The 21,804-nt window shown below is 36.9% G+C and overlaps 1 protein-coding gene across 2 annotated transcripts in view; it reads right to left on the bottom strand.

Annotated features, from left to right (window-relative positions):
- WRN (WRN RecQ like helicase) overlaps positions 1 to 21,804 on the bottom strand; it is a 145,738-nt gene that overhangs the window by 10,462 nt on the left and 113,472 nt on the right. For both annotated transcript variants that reach the window (XM_017857254.1, XM_017857246.1), the window contains 7 exons: positions 21,648 to 21,723; positions 20,724 to 20,797; positions 16,867 to 16,942; positions 16,515 to 16,627; positions 13,151 to 13,265; positions 8,774 to 8,905; positions 6,017 to 6,179 (listed from right to left, as the gene is read on the bottom strand). In XM_017857254.1, coding sequence (XP_017712743.1) covers positions 6,017 to 6,179; positions 8,774 to 8,905; positions 13,151 to 13,265; positions 16,515 to 16,627; positions 16,867 to 16,942; positions 20,724 to 20,797; positions 21,648 to 21,723 — 749 coding nt within the window. The remainder of the gene's footprint in view (positions 1 to 6,016; positions 6,180 to 8,773; positions 8,906 to 13,150; positions 13,266 to 16,514; positions 16,628 to 16,866; positions 16,943 to 20,723; positions 20,798 to 21,647; positions 21,724 to 21,804) is intronic.

Here is a 21,804-nt window from a genome sequence, read left to right as displayed (position 1 = left end):
AATTGCAAATCTTAGAATGTAGAGGGTACTAGATATGGTAAGGGGTAAAGACACTCAATAAATAAAGATACGAAACTGATTATAAATAAGTTAATTTGTTCACTCATCGAGTTTATATACCCATATCCTATATCAGGATTAGAAATTGCATATTTCTTTCCTTTAAGTTAATTGGCAATACAACTTTAACATGAGTAAAAAGAGAAACTTGCTCAGTCATTAATCTTAGACATGGTATTAAAACAGTTTTATAACTCTCTAGGCCTCACATTCCTTATCTCCAAAACAGGGTGGGATAGGAAAGGGAAAGTGTAATGATTTCCAATTTCATTTCTAAATCTAAAGTTCCATAACTTTGTGCCTACATGATTTAGAAAGCAAATTAACAGTGCTTCAATTCTTTACCGTAGGCAAATAAAACAGATGTTGTCAATATGTGGCTGAATAATATAATATGAAATTTTCCTTTACCATTTCCCTCTGCCCATAATGAAGTGATGTTAGAATGTCCATTTAGGACATTCAGGAATATATGCCCAAGAATTTTTTAGTGCGAATGAGCACGCATGCATGCGCGCAATGCACACACACACACACACCATTACAACCTGTTTGAGTTCTTAAATTGTATGTCTCTGTAAAATACATGTTGGAGAACATTCTTTCTTATATACTTATTAAGTTCATATATTCTTAAGTGCCTATTAAAACTGACAAACTATAAAAATAATCATATTTAAAGGGTATGTTTAAGACATCATAAAATTTTACCATCTGTGTCTTCAGTCATCATCATCATCATCATATTCACCACCACCATTTGCTATTATCAGTGCGCCAAAGCTTTCTGAACAGTATCTAATTTACAGTCATGTACCACATAATGATGTTTCAGTCAACGATGGGCAGCCAACAGGAACAAGTATCCATTAGATTATCACACAGCTGAAAAGTTCCTATCACCTAGTGACATCATAGCCATCATAACATCACAATGCAAAGCATCACCTATGTGTTTGTGGTGGTAATGGTGTAAACAAACTCACTTTGCTGCCCACTGTGTAAAAGTCTAGCATATACAGTACATAATACTTAAAAATGATAACAAATGACTATGTTACTATGTTTATGTGTTTGCTATACTATACACTTTATAAATATTTTTTAGAAGTTCACTGTAAAACAAGTAGGCCCTTCTGGAGGTGTCCAGAAGAAGGCATTGTTATCATAGGAGATGACAGCCCCATGCATGTGACTGCCCCTAAAGACCTTCTGGTGGGACAAGATGTGGAGGTGGAAGACAGTGAGACTGATGATCTTGAGCCCATGTAGGCCTAGTCTAATGTGTGGGTTTGTGTCTTGGTTTCTAACAAAAAAAAAAAAATGTAAAAGTAAAACGAATTTAACAAAATCAAAAACAGAAAAAAGCTTAGAGAAGAAGGATATAAAGAAAATATATTTGTACAGCTGTATAATATGTTTGTGTTTTAAGCTAAGTGTTATTACAAAAGAGTAAAAAGATTTTAATTCATAAAGAAAATCATTACAGTAAGCTAAGGTTAATTTATTATTGGTGAAAGAAGAAAATTTTTTTAACTTTTATTTTAGTTTCAAGGGTACATATGCAGGTACATTATACAGATAGATTCGTATCACAGGGGTGAGTGTGGCCTAAGTGCACAGGGTTTATAAAGTCTACAGCAGTGCACAGTCCTAGGTCTTCACATTCACTCACCACTCACTCACTGACTCACACAGAGCAACTCCCAGGGTACAAGCTCCATTCGCGGTAAGTGCCCTATACAGATGTACCCTTTTGTATCTTTTTTTTGAGACAGTCTCACTCTGTCTCCCAGTTTGGAGTGCAGTGGCACAATCTTGGCTCACTGCAACTTCCACCTCCTGGGTTCAAGCAATTCTCCTGCCTCAGCCTCCCAAGTAGCTGGGATTACAGGTACCTACCACCACGCCTGGCTAATTTTGTATTTTTAGTAGAGACGGGGTTTCACCATGTTGCCCAGGCTGGTCTTGAACTCCTGACCTCAGGTGATCCGCCCACCTCGGCCTCCCAAAGTACTGGGATTACAAGCGTGAGCCACCACGCCCGGCCTTTTTTTAAAAATCTGTTACACTGTATTTCTACTGGGCCTTTTCTATGTTTCACTATGTTTATATGCACAGATACCACTGTGTTATAATTGCCTACAGTATTCAGTAAAGTCACATGCTATACAGGTTTGAAGACAGGAGCTATACCATACAGCCTAGATGTGTAGTAGGCTACACCATCTAAGATTAAGTCCACTCTGTGAGGTTCCCATAAGATGAAATCGCCTAACAACACATTTCTCAGAATTCATCCCCATCGTTCTCCCTGTCTTAGAGATGAGGAAACTGAGGATTAGGGAAATTGGATCACTTGATGGAGGTCACATAACAATGAAAAGCTAGAGCCAAGGTCTAAATACAGATCTGTCTATTATCAAAGCCTTTGCTCTTGCAGACTAGACCAACACCATCTGTAAGTTTCAGGCTATAAAGAAGGCAGCTAAATAATAGCAGAAATGCCAATAGAAAAAAAAAAAAAGGTTGGCGTGGGGAACTGCACAAATTCTTTTTTTTTTTTTGAGACAGTCTCACCCTGTTGCCCAGACTGTAGTATAATGAGGCAATCTCGGCTCACTACAACCTCCTCCACCTCCCAGGGGGGTTCAAGTGATTCTCCTGCCTCAGCCTCCCAAGTAGCTGGGATTACAGGTGTGTGCCACCAAGCCCAGCTAATTTTGGTATTTTTAGTAGAGACAGGGTTTCACCATGTTGGTCAGGCTCGTCTCTAACTCCTGACCTCAGTGACCTGCCCGCCTTGTCTTCCCAAAGTGCTGGGATTACAGGCGTGAGCCACCGTGCCTAGCCTGCACAAATTCTTTCAAAGAATACTGCCTACTATTCAACATTTCATCGAAAGATGCAAATTGCTTTAAGTCCTGAGAGACAATACATTTCTAAAGGAAAAAAAATTCCAGACTATAAGCATGAAGAAGACATTTGAGTCTTTGGCTTTCTCTAAAATGCTATCTCATTCTGCACTGGAGAAACAGAGGTTTCCACAACCATAAATCTAATCCTACAAAGTAGTTACTATTTTTCTTTCTCTGCCTTGATTTCTGAAGTTAGGAAGATCAGAAGATGACCAGGAAAGTTGGCCAGCTTTCTCATAAGATGCCTCTCTAACCTACTTTGGCTAATTTAACCCTGAAATGCTAACTTACTAACTTAAACATGATTAATTCATAAGTATCACATAGATACTCAGATTAGCATGACTACTACATCCATTCCTTACATACACATCTGCATGGGAAGTTATCAGAAAACTAGGAAGTGATATATAAGCAGAATTCGTTGTTAAGAGTATTCCTCAAATATAAATTTTTCCCAATTTTTAATGTCTTTCATTTCTTCTTGTTGTTGTTCAGATGACATTAGGTAATTTTTCTCCTTTTACCCTTATTGTGGTAACATTTAAAGATTTTTCCAATCTTGAGTCATTCTAGCATCCCTGCACAAACTAGAACTTGTCAGGGTGCAAGGTCTTTTTTTTTTTTTTTTTTTTTTGAGAGAGAGTCTCAGTCACTCAGGCTGAAGTGCAGTGGCGCGATCTTGGCTCACTGCAATCTCCGCCTCCCTGGTTCAAGCGATTCTCCTGCCTCAGTCTCCTGAGTAGCTGGGATTACAGGCATGTGCCAACACTGCTGGCTAATTTTTGTATTTTTAGTACAGACAGGGTTTCACCATGTTGGCCAGGCTGGTCTTGAACTCCTGACCTCAAGTCATCTGCCCGTCTCGGCCTCCCAAGTGCTGGGATTACAGGTGTGAACCATCACGCCTGGCGCAATATCTTTTTTTTATATATAATTTTTGGGGGGAAGGGATTTATTGGGCTTATGGATGGCTTTGGTCTTTTAATTTTCCATCTCAGACCTTTATTTTCTGATTTTATCATAATTTTTTAAAATTATAACTTTTACTTTAGATTCAGGTAGTACATGGGCAGGTTTGTTACATTCATATATTGCAGGATGCTGAGGTTTGAGGTACAATTGATCCCATCACCCAGATAGTGAGCACAGTATCCAACACGCAGTTTTTCAACCACTGTCCCTTCCCACCTTTTCAACCATTGTTCCTTCCCTCCCCTCAGTAGTCCCCAGTGTCTAATGTTTTTTTTTTTTTTCTTTTTGAGACAGGTTCTCACTCTGTCACTCACGCTGGAGCGCAGTGGCATGATCACAGCTCACTGTAACCTCAAACTCCTGAGCTCAAGCACTCCTCCTGTCTCAGTCTCCCAAGTAGCTGGGACTATCGGTATATGTCACCACGTCTGGCTAATTTTCTTATTTTTTGTAGAGATGGGGGTCACACTATGTTGCTCAGGCTGGTCTTGAACTCCTGAGCTCAAGGAATCCTTCCATCTAGGTGTCCCGAAGTGCTGGGATTATAGACACAAGCCACCACACCCAGCCTGTTCTCATTTTTATATCCATATGCACCTAATTTAGCTCCTGCTTATAAGTAAGAACATGCAGTATTTGGTTTTCTATTTCAAACATGACATTGACATAACTTATAAATAGGTTATTTATTTACTATACTTGAAGTCCCCTGGCCACTCCCCCACATCCCTGGAACTTAGATGAGCACTACTGTAACTTGCCTCCGTGTCTCTCCTTTCCCCGTGCATCCACCGTGATCAATGGAAGTGAAGGAGGTGTTCGTTCTTTAGACCTTCAGTCAAGTCATGCTCAAGCCTAGAAATAATCCTGTCTTCTAAGTGACTTATTTTCGCTCAGATCTATTTAAGCACAGTATTGACTGTGCTTTCAGAGAGTGATTTTCCAAATTCTCAGGGGGAATTATTCACAAGTTGTACACAAGTGCAAAAAACTTTAAGGTAGTAAAAAGTATCTGCACTGCAGCTTTGGAGATGAGGCTTTTGGTATGGCCACTGCTCTATCATAACAGTCTAAAGAAACTTATCAGATTTATTGAGTTACAAGACCCCAAGTTTGGATTTATACATCTAGGAGAGAAAATCCTCTAACGTATCTCCTATTTATTTCTGTTACCAAAAAAAAAAAAAAAAAAAGGATAATAATTTAAAATATTTCTACAAGACAAGCAAAGGGGCTTGCTCTCCACAGCACAGCTGAGGTTCTGCAGCAAAGTGACAGGAAATCCTTCTACACAGCGGCCCAAAGAACTTGGTCTGTCCCTTCCATGTCACAGTAACTGAAACCAATGACTGTGTTGATTAGAAAGGCTACTCAAGTGAAACCAATGACAAGGACTCAGAAAGGTTTAGGGAAGAACTAGGAGTCAGGAAGCTACTGGGAATGAATGTGGAGAAAAATATGGTTTTTGCAAGTGATGAAGTAGAAATTAGAAAAAATGAAAGCACTGTTTTGGATGGCGGGGAAGGTGTAACCTTAAGCTGAAAAGGAAAATAAAAATTTCTCAGTGTATTGGCCAGGTGCCATGGCTCACACCTGTAATCCCAGCACTTTGGGAGGCTGAGGTGGGCAGATCATCTGAGGTCAGGAGTTCGAGACCTTCCTGGCCAACATGGAAAACCCTGACTCTATCAAAAGACACAAAAATAGCTGGGCATGGTGGCATGCGCCTGTAGTCCCAGCTACTCAGGAGGCTGAGGCAAGAGAATCGCTTGAACCCAGGAGGTGGAGGTTGCAGTGAGCCAAGATCACGACACTGCACTCCAGCCTAGGCAACAGAGCAAGACTCTGTCTCAAAAAACAAACAAAACAAAAGAATTTCTCAGTATATTTTTCTCTGAGTGATAATGGGAAGAAAGACTGTTTTCCTAAAACAAGAAAAAGAATCACAAAAGCTTTTCATAATAGCATAAAGGATTAGTGCTGTTAAAGGTGAAAAATATTAGTAGATTGCTTGTTTACTTCATCAAGTCATTAAGGGTGCAGAGGCAGGCCATGCTTCTCACCTGAGTTGACGGGAGGGTTTCGGATAACATCAGCAATAACCTTCTGAACCTCTGGAGTCAGGCCTGCTCGCTCCAAATCAAGGGGGCAGCCAGCTTTCACCGCTTGGAATAAGTGCATGCCAATTGTCACGAGAGGCAGAATCCTGCTCTCAACTATGCTCTTCTAGAGAAAGAACAGCAAAGGAACCCAGTGAACTTTAAAAGTGTCCACTCTACTCATGGAAAGAAAATGTCCAAAACATTCAGGTAATGCTCAGTGTGAAATAAACAATGAACTAAACCTTTACTTAAACTTTTCATTTTCAGAATTTCTTTAAAACTACCCCCATTACAGCTCTCCATAGGTTCTACTTTTTATACTTATTAAAGTGTATTGAATAAAACAAAATCACCCAGCTTTACCGAAGAATTCAATCCTCGCCCCTCTCTATTCACTTTAGAAAGCCATTCGTGGCAGAGAAGTCATTCTCTGTAAGTCTAATAGTTGTTACAACCTTTGGAAAACACAGTAAACTGTAACCCAATACTATATACACTTGAAATAACACATGATGGTTTGGTTACACGAATTTCCAAGAAGACAAATCCTAAAATGCTTAGCGATAACATAACGCTCCAGATGCATTCTATAAAAGGTTCCTGAGAAGACTCTAATAGGTGTTTGAAATTGACTCTATTCATAAAATAATAATAACCACAGTTCCACAAGGGGTGTCAGCATTTTCCTACCATTGAACTTCACATGAACAGTGCTACATATTTATACGGTTCTTTAAACAAATGTGGCTGCAAATACATTTCCGATACTTATTAGGTAAAACATTCTTTTAAGCACCCAGAAAGCTTAGTCACTCAGCTCTAACTTATTTCATGATCCTCTCTTTCAATACATTTTCAAAGTCTGAATTTAGACTGTATTTGCATGAATGTTGACACTTTCACAGAATAGAGCATTTAAGGCAAAGTTTTTCATCCTTCAAAGGGAGGTTTTAAATTACTTTAATTAAATGTCTACTAGAAAAGTGTGCACCATGTGTGCATAATATCAGGGTTATTTGATACCAGGTTTCAAATTACCTCCAACTAATTGTAGTATTGCTCCTGATTAATTAGTCCTAAGCATGTTTAATTCTGCGGTTAACTGGCAAGACCCTCTCAGACTCCTGGGAGGTAAGAACAATTATACCACCATATCATACAATAAAATACAACCAAATAATACCAAAAGCCACAAATGAAGATATAGCAGTCTTCACATTTTTAACCATGAATACACAAACTAACACATGAAACCCTGTATTACAACTGAGCATTAGAATACACTTTATTCGGAAAATTTGGAGCCAATACCAAATTTTCTTAGTAACTGTTTTCATTTCTACTATACATACATGGTCAAATTAGGTATATACAGGCATTTTTAACATGTACATAGAAGTTATTATTTACATAAGAAATTGAACTTAAAATTCCCATTTATTATGTGTTCTATTTCAAAAATAGTATAATGGAATTATTTAGTTTCTTGGGCAATGGTTTTTGTAAGGAACTTTAAGAAACATGACTGTCAAATTAAAACATTTATTCAGTAAGTAAGATAAGCTATGGACTGTTTATTCTTATTTATTTTAAATGATAAAACCTGAACAAAAGGTGTGTAATATAGGCACTAGTGGATGGAACCAGAGACAATAGAAAAGCAGGCATTGGACCATATCTGTTGTTACAAATCAACTTAATGTCAAGAGGATGAGAATTCAAATTAAACTTAACTGTAAGCCTCATTTTGTCACATTCCATTAAAACTTACTCTCCATTTTGTATACAAAAAACCTCAACAGCCTTAAAGATTTATCTTAGATCAATGAAGAAACATTACATATGGTCTTTTTTTTGGAGATCAAGGCTTGCTTGGTCGCCCAGGCTGGAATGCAGTGGCACAATCTCAGCTCACCGCAACCTCTGCCTCCTGGATTCATGTGATTCCTGTGTCTCAGCCTCCTAAGTATCTGGGATTACAGGCACGTGTCACTACGCCTGGCTAATTTTTGTATTTTTAGTAGAGACAGGGTCTCCCTATGTTGTCCAGCTGGTCTCAATTCCCTGACCTCAAATGATCTGCTTGCCTCAGCCTCCCAAAGTGCTGGGATTACAGGCATGAGCCACCACACCCGGCCTACCTGTGGTCATTTGTTACAGCAATTAGATTGTTTTCAAAGAGCATCAAAACAGTACTAGAAGAGATAGAATGAAAAACAAGTTTTAAAAACATATTTCCAGTTGTTTGGCTATTGCTTCCAGAGATCCAGTATGTATTTTTTGTACACATACAAGAATATGTGACTATATAAGCATGCATATGCACACACATACATTTACGTTTGTTTTTCTGTTTTGCACCTTCCTTTTTCTTAATGCATCTTGAGGTTGTTTCTTAACATTGTGAATATTTATAGTTTTTAAACTATTAGTCCCATTTTAAAATATGGCTGAGGCAGTATCCCTGAGCTATAAATGTGTGTATCAGTACTCCAATACAACCTCTAGAAGATATTCATGGCCAAACTAAACTTACTGCTATTACTTAACAGGGAGGCTTAACAGAAAAGAAAACAACGTTCTCTTTTAAATTAAACTGAGATTTATTGTAGAGTTGGAGGAAATTATCCCAAGTCAGAGCTTTAATACTAAACAGCTGATAAAACACAAGTTTAAATAAACTAAAAAAATTCCCTGTAACTTGAAAGTCACACTTACCAAAGGCATCTTCTTTTCTTGGAATAAAGAGTATGTGATGGCCACAGACTGTGAAAGTGTGCATACTTTATTTTTTGCTACCAGACTCGTCTCCTGTTCTTCTTGAGGTTCTGTACTTGAAAAGAGGTCTGTCTACAGAATTTTAAATGTAGCACAAATGATCAATAATATCAATATAACAATAGAATATAAATATGATCATTAGCCATTAAGAAAAAAATAAACACAAGTTAAACCTATAAGCAACAAATAATTCCCTTTTTATGGGGAGCTCAAAAAGAAGTTGGATTTTTAACGTATTGATTTAAAAAGGTAAAATAATGCTAGAGCACACAAATTTAATTTTTAACAAAATATTTGTAATAACAAACATTTCCTAGTCTTCTCTTTAACCAATAAGCAGGACTAAAAAAAGGAAGTATAATGTGAACCACTCTGTCTTTAAGTAAGTCCCCAATCCCTGGAAGTGAATATTGAATGAATGAATGAATGAATGAATGAAAACGAATGAATGAACGAACGAACGAACGAACGAACGAACGAACAGAATCACTATTCGATTTTAGGTACTATAACCACTAATATATCATAACGAAATATATCATAACACTCTCTCTACACATCTAATTTTAAATGATACACCCCAACTAGAAATCTAAGTATTCTATAAAATCTTAAATATGGTTCCTTAAGAAATGTTTAAAAGAAAAAATGGGGAACGATTGAAAACAAGATTAATGAAAAAATAATGGAATCTTTTAAAGGCTGAAATAAAGGTAAAGATATAGACAACTTTTTTTTTAACTACACATAAAAGGTAGATTAAAACAACATACTATAGCCATAATAAAATCTGTAACAAACTAAATTAATAATTTAAAGAAGCGCCTCGTCTCTTGATGACTACTATTGGTATCATTTTTATAAGGTTATTTATCATGTGGTCTACTCTACTATGTATACATATGTAAGTAAACGTATCTATGAGCTTTTCTTTTGGAAAGAAATTCATTTTTTGTTTCCATACTCTGTTATTAGGGAGTTTAAGAAATTTATTAGTTGAGTATTAATTTACTGCTTGGTGAGAAACATAAACGTTTCTGTTTTACTTTTTACATGCTATATAGATGATGCCTAATGTTAGAATTTGAATTATCTGACCCAAGGCAATAAAACATGCTTGCCAAACCTTTCGGGGGATTATATTTTACATCGGGAAGAATCTCAGAGCTAAACTCTCACATCAACACAAAAGACAATTTCAATCAAATAACCCTAGCAGCGGAGATTTCATGTTCTGAGCATATGGTGGGCCTAATAAAACACTCCCAGGTGTTACATGCTTCTGTTTCTCTTTTGCAGTTTCAGAATAGCTGCATTTTGCAATCTGTAGAAATCCTATCAAGACAAAATATGTATTTACTGAGGAAGCATTGTTAGCTCTTCAGACTGGTCACCCCACTATGGCAACGCCATGGTCTAGGCCAGCATTTCAGTCCTCATCCATGCAATCTCAAAAGTCTAATATATCTTATCACAGGGTAGTTGAGTTTTGGGGAGTAGAGTTGTACTACCCATCTATTGAACTTGGTTTTATGTGTATGTGTGTATAAATATCAGTGTATATATTAGAAAGCAAATTCATTAACTTATGAGGCATACAACTGGACAGTTTCACTTGCCCCAACCAGTATGTTCTGTTCTATAGAAGAGTTATATAGGAAGCCAGCTCACCTGAAAGTTATATAGGAAGCCAGCTCACCTGAAAGTTTGAGAATATAACAAAGACGCTTATTTTTTTTTTTCCTATCACTCAAGCTGGAGTATTGTGGCACAATGATGGCTCACTGCAGCCTCAAATCCCTGGGCTCAAGCAATCCTCCTGCCTAAGCATCTTAAGTAGCTGGGATTACAGGATAACACCACCATGCCTGGCTAATTTTAAAAAATTGTTTTTGTAGAGGTGGGGTCTCGCTATGTTGCCCAGGTTGTTTTCTAACTCCTGGCCTCAGGCAGCCTGCCTGCCTTGGCCTGCCAAAGTGCTGGGATTACAGGCACGAGGGATTGCACCTCGCCATAAGGTAACTTCTGATAGTGCCTTAAGTAGTCTCTTAACAAAGATTAAGTTCAGGCATTCTCCTTGCCAATTAAACTATAATATTCAAATCTAGTTAGCGAAAATGTCTTTTTATCTAAAGAGTGCTTAGGTAAGCTTTGCCAACTTTCGTCCTTATTGCCTTTTCTATTTATATCTTCCTATAATTGACCACTCATCTTTTTTTTTAAGGTTTATTGTGGGATATATCAAACACATAACACAAGTCGAGAGAGTAAGATGGGCATCACCCAGTTTCAGCAACTGTCATTCATAGCCAATCTTATTTCATGAACACCCTTAGGTATTTTCTAACTACCCTGCCCTTACCCCTGGATTTTTAAAAAATAAATAATATTTGTACATATTTATGCCATATAGGTTCATACAGTCTTTTTTATTTTTTTTTGACACGGAATCTCGCTCTGTCCCCCAGGCTGGAGTGTAGTGGCGCAATCTCAGCTCACTGCAATCTCCACCTCTCGGCTTCATGCCATTCTCCTGCTTCACCTTCCCGAGTAGCTGGGACTACAGTATGATTTGATTAGATTTTTGCTTACTAGAATCACATTGTAGCCCTTCCTTCCTAAGAGTATTATTTCAGATTACTTTGCCAAGTATTTTGGATATCCCTAAACCCTTTAATTGTACATTTGTGGATTGTATCATTACTTTGTTCCATAAATTCTCAAAATTCTCAAAAAATGTATTTATATAAAATATTTTAGCATATTTTCCTAACTGGCCATCTTAATGCGTTTAATATATGTGTCATATTTGTAATTTTAATGTGTATTGTGATAGCAAGAAATTTTACTTCAAAATTTAAAAAATATATTAAAGGCTAATGAAACTCATGAATAACAAAACTTGCTTAATAAACATTAAAGTTGACATTTTAAAAAAGAAATGATTTCAATTTGCAGAATAACCCAAGTATAATTTCTAATCACAGAAATTAGCAGTCATCTTCTCTATCCAGAAGGTTCATAAAGGTTTCATACCTATCCCTTGGGGAATTTACCTTTTCCCCTACTTCAGTTTCCTCTCCTGAAGGGGAGTTAGGAGAGATCATTCATTCATTAATTCAATAATATCACTAATTCTATGAAAGCAGATACTACTTGTGCAAGTGTCCAAAGAGAGGGAACTTTACTCAATTACCACTAGTAGGTATTGATATTCTTTCCCAAACCATTAGCATTACATTCATCTAAACAACTCAGTAAGAAATAAGATTCCACATGATGTCTTATATAAACAGTATGATAAAAGAAAATTTAAAGTTGCCAAAGATATTCTATATCAAAAGAGGGAAATGCTACATTCAAAAGCAGAAGGGTTTTCTACTTATAGTTAGAGAAAGATTTTCTAAAGTAGGATCCAACTGTGCCTGCCCAAAGCTTCCAGGAGCTTCTTGGAAGTAAAAAATAATCCCTTAATACTGCCTTGAATGTGTTTAACTCGTTCAACGTTTTATATTTATCCCATGTCTTCTACTTTTCTAATGTCATCTGTTGTTTCCCGGATGTGGGGGAGGAAGTGTCATTTCCGTTGTGTAGCTGAGGAAATGGAGACCCAAGGAAATTAAAGGACATGTTCAGGTTCACCAGGTGAACAACTGTAAGGAAGAATTAAAGTCCTGATTCTGAGACTCCAAGTCCAGTAGTCTCCCCTCTATCCCCCACTGCCTCACCTTCTGCAGAGTACACACGATAGAGTCTGCTATGTGGAGTTTAGAGAAAATCCCAAATGATCTTTCTGGAAATGGTCACTTATGGCAGAACAGGCAACAGTAAAAGGATATGAAGGAAACACTATTAAAACTGAAGAGAATAATATGAAATCCACTTACTATCAAAAGACAGCATTACTGGAAGGGGAGCGAGATTAGAGAATATGCTAAACCAAAAGCAAGTGGCTGAGCTCCGGACCAACTCATAGCAAGGATAACTTTCCAGCTTTAATTTCCAACTACCACATTTGAATGTAAAATTGTAATTTATCAACCTAAAATAATGTTTCCAATTTAAAAACAAAACCTCCCAATGAAATAGAAAGACATCAGCAGCCTGGACAACTACTTTTTAGTATCATCTTTAAAAGTAGATAACTGACATGTTTTACGACAGATTGACTGTAAAACAATCTAAATTCATTTTCTAAGTGTCCAGTATGGAAATGCAAAGAAAGTGAGAAAATGTTGCTTCTGAAGGGTACTTTTGAAATGGTTACAAAAAATGCTTATTCTCTAAGAGCTCCTGCAAACCACAGTATTTTACCTGAACACTATTTGTATGGCAGAAATGTTTGATGACTTCCAACAGAGGGGCCAACATGGCAGCTTTGCCTTCAGAAACACCATCAATCCTTTTTACGTTTTCAACCGTAGTTGGTCTGTATTTAACAACAATAAAAAGGTCAAGAAACCACTGAAATAGTATCACTCCAGCAATATAGCTGATGTTCAGCTTCATAATGATTCTCTAAATGTATAGTTTTTCCAACAACCAAAACAATGTATAATACAACTAATCATGTTTTATAATTTCTTTCTTTGCTTACCACCATTTAAAGACTTGTGCTTTTACCAACTTATGAATAAAAACACTATTGTCCCCATCACCACAAAAACACACTGTTAACTGGTAAACAGGACACTGTCATAAAGGAACAGGTTAACATATCAAATATTCATTTTATTACTGATTTTATTATTATCTTTATAGTCATGAAAAGTATGAGGCTCTAACTGGGAACAACTAAGAGCCTAAGAAAATCTCAAAAGAAAGTCTCATTCATTATTTTCTTCTACAAAGTGTTTACCTGTAACAGTATATCCGCCAATTCCTTCAGACTTTTAGCTCAGTATTTCTTATTGTGTCCAATATCCAAGAACACATTCGATGCCCTCCTTCCTTCTAAAAATCTGCCGATCTAATGATTACTCCTTTTCATTAAATATCTCCTCTGGGCCAGGCGCGATGGCTCATGCCTGTAATCCCAACACTTTGGGAGGCCAGGGCAGGTGGATTGCCTGAGCTCAGGAGTTCAAGACCAGCCTGGACAACACAGTGAAACCTCATCTCTACTAAAATACAAAAAATTAGCCGGGGGTGGCGGTGCACGCCTGTGGTCCCAGCTATTCTGGAGGCTGAGGCAGGAGAATTGCTTGAACCCAGGAGGCAGCGGTTGCAGTGAGCCGAGAATGTGCCACTGCACTCCAGCGTAGGTGATAGAGTGAGACTCAGTCACCAAAAAAAAAAAAAAAATCCTGAATAGTAAAGTATGGTCTTAGAATACTTATTAACAACAGAATTAGTGTCAGATATAGCACTGTGTAATGTCATTAGAAAATTCTGCACTCAAGTAATATCTATTGGATGCAATTTAGTGACAGAAACAATTTTTTTTTTAAATTATACTTTAAGTTCTAGGGTACACATGCACAATGTGCAGGTTTGTTACATATGTATACATGACAGAAACAAATTTTTAAAAGGAAGCAAAAGACGAATACAATTACCAAGCAACTATTCTTGGGAAATAACTTCTTCTAAATGTTTAATGATCACCTCATGTTTACGAGGCATTGTGCTAGGTGCTATGGGAGACACACAAAAAGATGAGGAGCTAATATCTTTATTCGGAGTTTAAAATCTAGAAGATATAATAATACACGTTTACCACTAATTACAAAAAACTATAATATAGCATTGTGTGGTAAGTGCCAGAGAAGCATCTTTCGAATTCATCTGAAAGTCCTCTATGAATTCAAGAGAGGGGAATTACTTCGCCAATAAGATCATGAAATACCTTCTCATAGTCTTTATAGTAATAAAGTGAGATCTTAAAGAATTTCTTAAAAGGAGTTTTGAGGAATCAAGGAAACTACAAGGAGAAGCAACACTGTAAATAAATATATGGAAGTTGAAAACGGGTCTTCAACAAGTGGTAAACAATCCAGGTAAGATAAACCATTTCAAATTCTGTAACTTAGAAAAGTAAGTTCATAAATGGAAGGCCTTGAATTCCAAGCTAGAAAGAAACCATTTAAGCAGAAGTAAGACATGATAAAGGAAGATTTAGTTTGGTACTCATATACTGGATGAAACAGAGAGAGAGAATGAAGGGTTAATAGTTAAGAGGCTTCTGCAACATGCCAAGGGAAAACAGTCAGAACTAATGTGGTGTCATTAAGAAGGAGGAGGAAGGCACAGACAGGCAATAAGGAACCCGTTTTACAAAAGGTATGAAAAGTATTTAAATAAGAAAAAGAGGTCAGGCACAGTGGTTTACACCTGTAGTGCCAGCACTTTGGAGACTGAGGCGAGAAGATTGCCTGAGCTTAGAAGTTGGAGACCAGCCTGGGCAATATGACAAAACCCTGTCTGTACAAAATATACAAATATTAGCTGAGCAAGGTGGCATGTTCTGTAGTCCCAGCTACTCAGGAGGCTGAGGTGGGAGGATAGCTTGAGCCCAGGAGGTCAAGGCTGCAGTGAGCAGTGATCGCACCACTATACTCCAGCCTGGGCAACAGAGTGAGACCTGTCTTCAGGAAAAAAGGAAGAAGAAGAAGAAGAAAGAAGAAGGAGGAGGAGAAGGAGGAGGAGGAGAAGAAGGAGAAGGAGGAGGAGGAGGAGAAGAAGGAGGAGGAAGAGGAGAAGGAGAAGAAGGAGGAGGAGGAGGATAAGAAGGAGGAGGAGGAGGAGGAGGAGAAGAAGAAGGAGGAGGAGGAGAAGAAGGAGGAGGAGAAGGAGGAGAAGAAGGAGGAGAAGAAGGAGGGAGACGAAGGAGGGAGAAGAAGGAGGGAGAAGAGAGAAGGGAGAAGANAGAAGAAGGAGGAGGAAGGAGGAGAAGGAGAAGAAGGAGAAGGAAGAGGAGAAGGAGAAGAAGGAGGAGGAGGAGGAGAAGAAGGAGAAGAAGAAGGAGGAGGAGGAGAAGAAGGAGGAGGAGGAGGAGAAGGAGAAGGAGGAGGAGGAGGATAAGAAGGAGGAGGAGGAGGAGAAGAAGGAGGAGGAGAAGGAGGAGAAGAAGGAGGGAGACGAAGGAGGGAGAAGAAGGAGGGAGAAGAGAGAAGGGAGAAGAGAGAAGGGAGAAGAGAGAAGAAGAGAAGAAGAGGAAGAGGAAGAGGAAGAGGAAGAAAGAAAGAAAGGAAGGAAGGAAGGAAGGAAGGAAGGAAGGAAGGAAGGAAGGAAGGAAGGAAGAGAAAAGAAAAGAAAAGAAAAGAAAAGAAAAAAAGAAAGAAGAAAGAAGAGGAGGAGGAGGAAGAGGAAGAGGTTTTATATTGGAGGAGAGAAAATTCAGATCAGAGGTTTTAAGCATTAGGAACCTCTGACTAGGAATGTGATGGTATGATAATCAAAAAGAATCCAAAAAGAGGAATTTCGGCATTTGGATAAAATGCAGGGTGGGTAGATAATGAGTTAGATTTTACATATATTGAATATGATTGCTGAAAACGTAACTGGTTTTTATTCACATAGAAATGTGGTACTAAAGCTTGGCAAAGAGATAAGCATCGCAGCAGGGAGAATTTGAGTCACCTCCCAGATGTGACAGTGGAAGCTATGGTCATATTATCAACTTAGATAAATTTTGTTAGAAGGAAATAAATGAGAACACATGCAAAAGATAGTTTACCTCATTTTGGCCATATCCACCAGTATCTTGTTTGTTGCCAGAATAGCTGGGGGAACATCCATTTTATTGGCATGTTTCTGCCTAGCTTCTACCAATTTGCCATATAACATAGTCTGAACAAAAAACAAAGAAACAACTCAATACTTTTAAAAATGTACTTAAAAGATCTAGTCCTTTATTTTTAGAGCTTCAGATACCACATTTTCCTTTGTATGAATATAAACTGAAATATAAACTCAGATTCTTAGCTTAAGAACAATTTTTAAAATACTGGCAAAATACAGAATTTTAAGCATGCATAGAATCATAACTACCCTATCATAAACTAATTACCTTTTTACAAAAGCCTTACCTGAGTCTCCTGCTCTTGTGCCGAAATAACAGGTTCTGAGGAACTGTAAGATTTTTCTGGTGACTGTACCATGATACTAAAATATTTAAAAGAAAATAAATAATAAAAGCTTTTCTTTCTCCTCATTTACTTTCTATTTCATCTCCTAAATGAGAATGTCTTTCCAAATCAGTACTAACATTTACTCTTCATGATACCAGTAAGGTAATTTGTTATTTAAATGACAACAGCCTAGATTTTAAAATTTTTGGATCAAATACATTCATTATAATGGTAAAGTTAACATTGTAATTTGAGTTCATCACAAAATTGGTGTGTTTTAAAAAGAGCATTTGTCCCATTCTCTTCCTCAACCGCTTTTGAAAAAAATACGACACGTTAACATCTTTCAACTTACTGGGATACAACAGGTTTTAACCAAGATTTCTTAACCTACTGGGATACAATTTATGATCCTTGTTATAACATCATAGATTTTTAACTGGTGGGGAAGAAGAAACAAGAGAACAAGAAGCACTCTTAGAAATTAAAATTTGATGACTAAAATAAAATGTCAATAATGGACTTAAAGTGATCAGGCCCTAAAGCGTTGTTGTGATGAAGGTTTCTTTAGCAAGTTTTGTTTAAATTTCATTTATTTGAGTTGGAAGTTTAACATGCTTTGCTGTGCTGAAATTTAAAAAAGGGATGTTTTTCCAGGGCTGGAACAATAATTGTCGCTGGGCAGTTTAAAAAAAAAAAAAAAAAAAAAATGTCACTAGGTGGGAGGGGATAAAAGTCAAGCAACAAGCAACACTCCAAATGAGTAAACAAACAATGAGAGACTGAAATAGGAAAAAAGAAAATTAGTAAAAGGAACACTAAAAACCAAGAAAAGAACACAAAGACAATCACTAACACGAGGAAAAAAATAAAGGTAGTGGGTGGTCATAATAACATGGTTGGGTTAGTAGTATGTATATAATATTTGTGTAGTTATAATAATATAAACACAATATTATCATATTGTTATTATATTTAAAAATATATACATGAATTATTAATATGATGAAATATAATTATATTGGCGGAGGAATGAAGGAGGGGAAATCTACCGTGATAGGAGGTGAGTAGAAAATTTCTAAAATTGGTAAGTCAAAAAAATAGTATTCTAAGCATGTCATTCAGAAATAAAAAGGCACACGCTAGAGAAATCAGCTGAAAGATTTAAAGATGACAGCCTCCATGAACAACAGCAAAGTGAGTGTGGGAAGAGTGTGGGCTGGTATGCTTGTCATAAGCCATTAATTTCCAATTAACTTATTAAATCAAGTATAGGTATTATTTTAAGGAAAATTTCAATACATTTTAAAATAATACCTATTGATATATAAGCATCCTGCTGCTCACTTCTGTACACTAAGCCCATATATTTAAATTAATTTCTGGACTATTCCACAGGTATCCCAAACTCAGTATGTCTATCACTAAACTCTTGATTTTAATGAGAATCGACTTCTTCCAAATTCCTATTAATACTGATATTTTTACCTACTCTCATGAATCACAAATATTCTTCACGACATCCAAAATAGAGAATATTTTCCAGAAGGTTTTCTGGAAAACCTCTTAAAAACTTTTCTCTGATAATCACTATCTATGGAAGCTAAAGCATTACAAAATGTATTTCTTCAATAACAATACTTGAAAAGTTAATATACTTCTTGATCCATGAGCTACAGAATGGATGTTGAGTTAGCAGGCATGAAGACAACATTAATCTCCTTGTATGTCTCCATTGCGGCTCTTGGTGTCTAAGTGTTGTCAATGAGCAGTAATATTTTGAAAGGAATCTTTTGTCTAAGCAGGTTTCAACAATGGGCTTAAAGTATTCAGTAAGCCATGCTTTAAAGAGGTATCATCAAGACTTTGTTGTTACATGTATGTAGCACAGGCAGAGTAGACATAGCATAATTCTTAAGGGCCTTAGGATTTTCAGAATGCTAAATGAGCATTGGCTTCAACTTAAAGTCACCAGCTGTATCAGCCTCTAACAAGACAGTCAGCTTGTCCTTTGAAGCTTTGAAGCCAGGCACTGACTTCTCTCGAGCTATGAAAGTACTAGACAGCTTCTTCTTCTGGTAGAAAGTATTTGGTCTACATTCAAAGTCTGTAAGTGCAGGTACCTTCATCGACGATCTTAGCTAGATCTTCTGGATAACTTGCTACAGCTTCTATACCAGCACTTGCTGTTTCACTTTGCACTTTTATGTTATGGAGATGGCTTCTTTCCTTAAACCTCATGAACCAACCTCTGCTGGCCTCAAACTTTTATTCTGCAGCTTCCTCACCTCTCTCAGTTTTCAGAGAATTGAAGAGAGTTAGGGCTTTGGTCTGGATTAGGCTTTGGCTCAAGGGAATGTTGTGGCTGGTTTGATTTCCTATAAAGACCACTAAAACTGTCTCCATATCAGCAAAAAGGTTGCTTTGCTTTCCTATCATTGGTGTATTGACTGGGGTAGCATTTTTAATTTCCCTCAGGATCTTTTGCCTTTGGAAACTACTGGGTGCAAGAGGCCTAGCTTTTGGCCTATCTCAGTTTTTAAAATGGCTTCCTCACTAAGCTTAATCATTTTTAGCTTTTGATTTAAAGTGAGAGACATGTGAATCTTCCTTTCACTTAAACACTTAGAGATGGGCCAGGTGCAGCGACTCACACCTGTAATCCCAGCACTTCGGGAGGCCAAGGCGGGGGATCACTTGAGGTCAGGATTTTAAGACCAGTCTGGCCAACATGGCAAAACCCCATCTCTACTAAAAATGCAAAAATTAGCCAGGCATGGTGGCAAGCATCTGTAGTCCCAGCTACTCAGGAAGCTGAGACAGGAGAATCGCTTGAACCCGGGAGGTGGAGGTTGCAGTGAGCTGACAATGCGCCGCTGCACTCCAGCCTGAACGGCAGAGTGAGACTCAGTATTGAGAAAACAAACAAACAAACAAACAAACAAACACTTAGAGACTATTACAGAGTTATTAATTGGCCTAATTTCAATTTTGTTGTATCTCAGGGAACAGGGAAGCCCAAGGAGAGGGAGAGAAATGGTGAATGGCCAGTCAATGCAGCAGTCAGAACTCATATAACACTTACTAAGTTTGCTGCCTTATGTGGGCATGGTTAATAGTACCCCAGGACAATTAAAATAGTAACATCAAAGATCACCAATCATAGATCACTATAATAGATATGATATAATAATGAAAATGTTAGAAATATTGCAACAACTACCAAAACATAACACAAAGACATGACAACAGGACACGCTGTTGGAAAATGGGGCTAACACGATCTGTTTGGCGCAGGGTTGCCACAAACCTTCAATTTATAAGAAATGCAATACCTGCAAGTCACAATAAAGCAAGGCACAATAAAACAAAGTAGGCCTGTATATATTTCACACAAATAAAAATAGTGTCCTGATGCTAGAGGTAGGCAAATATAGATTTGAAAGCCAGTTCGGCCATTAGCTGTAAGCTCTTGAACAAGTTAGTCAACTTCCTAACCCTTGGTATCTTCAACTATAAAATGGCGATAAATAATAACAGCTGTTAGGCTCTTGTAGGAATTAAATGAGATATCACATATAAAGCTCTCAGCATTTAACATAATGCCTGACAAACAGTAATATCCAAGAAGTGTTAGCTATTAAATTAGCATTATTATTTTGTAGCTCACTTTGATCATTCTAATACTGAAAGGCTTATTTTTAAATTTAACTTCCTTTTGCCAATGAAATAGCCCAACATCTGACAGTCCTTTCTCTTTAGAAAAAAAGTACTCATAAAGTAAGTATAGAACATAGAAATATGGAACTCTGTACCTTTTTTTAGAAATGTTACTCCCAGAAGAAACCTTATCACATGGTTTGTAAGAATATAACTTCTCCAAGTTAGACTGCATTTAAACATATAAAGGTCCATTAAAAAAAGAAGTTTCAAAAACCTTTTAAATGTGAAGAAAATAAGAAACAAAAATCTCACAATCACAATTTTTTCTTTGCATAATCAAGCCATCAAATAAATCACCTGAGAATAACCTCCTAAATTATCCGTTTCTAAAGTTCTAAAGGTAGTTAGAAACACAATCCAATGTCTTATCCCTCCCAAAACTATAGAAAATAAATCATCAAAAGAATGCTCTAAGATATAGCAAGTGCCAAAGTTATAAAAACAATTCAATTACATTCTGCATACTTCAATAAAGCAGAAAAGGTTCACCAGAAAATGTAATTCACTATACTTGCCTATTATTCCAGTGTTCTGATCAGCTGAAGTCTGCCACTGGATTAGTATTTAATCTGTAATAGTTATCTAAGATCTTAGATCAAAAAAAGCAAGAAAGTATGTGAGTTTAAGTGTGTGTGTGTGTATGTGTGACACAGAAAGAGAGAGAGAATGTATGTGTGTGTGTGTGTAGCTTTAATAAGAACACTTAGGAATCAGGCTTATTTTTTGATCAACTGTAAGTATTATAACGTGTGAACACTCTAACCCAAATGAGTTAGAACATAGGTTTAAAAGAACCCAAACAAATTCCTTTCTCAAATACTTCCAATTCTTTATTAGCCCCAGAAATTATATACCACATATTTTAGTCTGTTCACATCACTTCTCTTGCCAAATTTTATGTTTTGTTATATATGCAATTTTCTCTTTAATTGGAAGGGAATTAAAATATAAAATTTTAAATAGAAGTTGAATCAATAAAGAATGAAATATATAGGAACAATTTATTTAAAACAAACCTTCTTCTCTGCAGTTAATTCAACTGGTACTTGATTATAAGAATGCTCTTTGGTGCCTGAAGATACAGTTCTCGAGCTGAAAAATAATAAAATTAAATTATCTCAAATGTTAAGATGCAAGTATCTAATTCATGAATCATCATACTCCACTCTCAGA

This window comes from Rhinopithecus bieti, unplaced genomic scaffold (genome assembly GCF_001698545.2).
Source record: "Rhinopithecus bieti isolate Rb0 unplaced genomic scaffold, ASM169854v2 scaffold_2077, whole genome shotgun sequence".
NCBI classification, from domain to species: Eukaryota; Metazoa; Chordata; class Mammalia; order Primates; family Cercopithecidae; genus Rhinopithecus; species Rhinopithecus bieti.
This window is presented reverse-complemented; position numbering and strand designations above follow the sequence as displayed.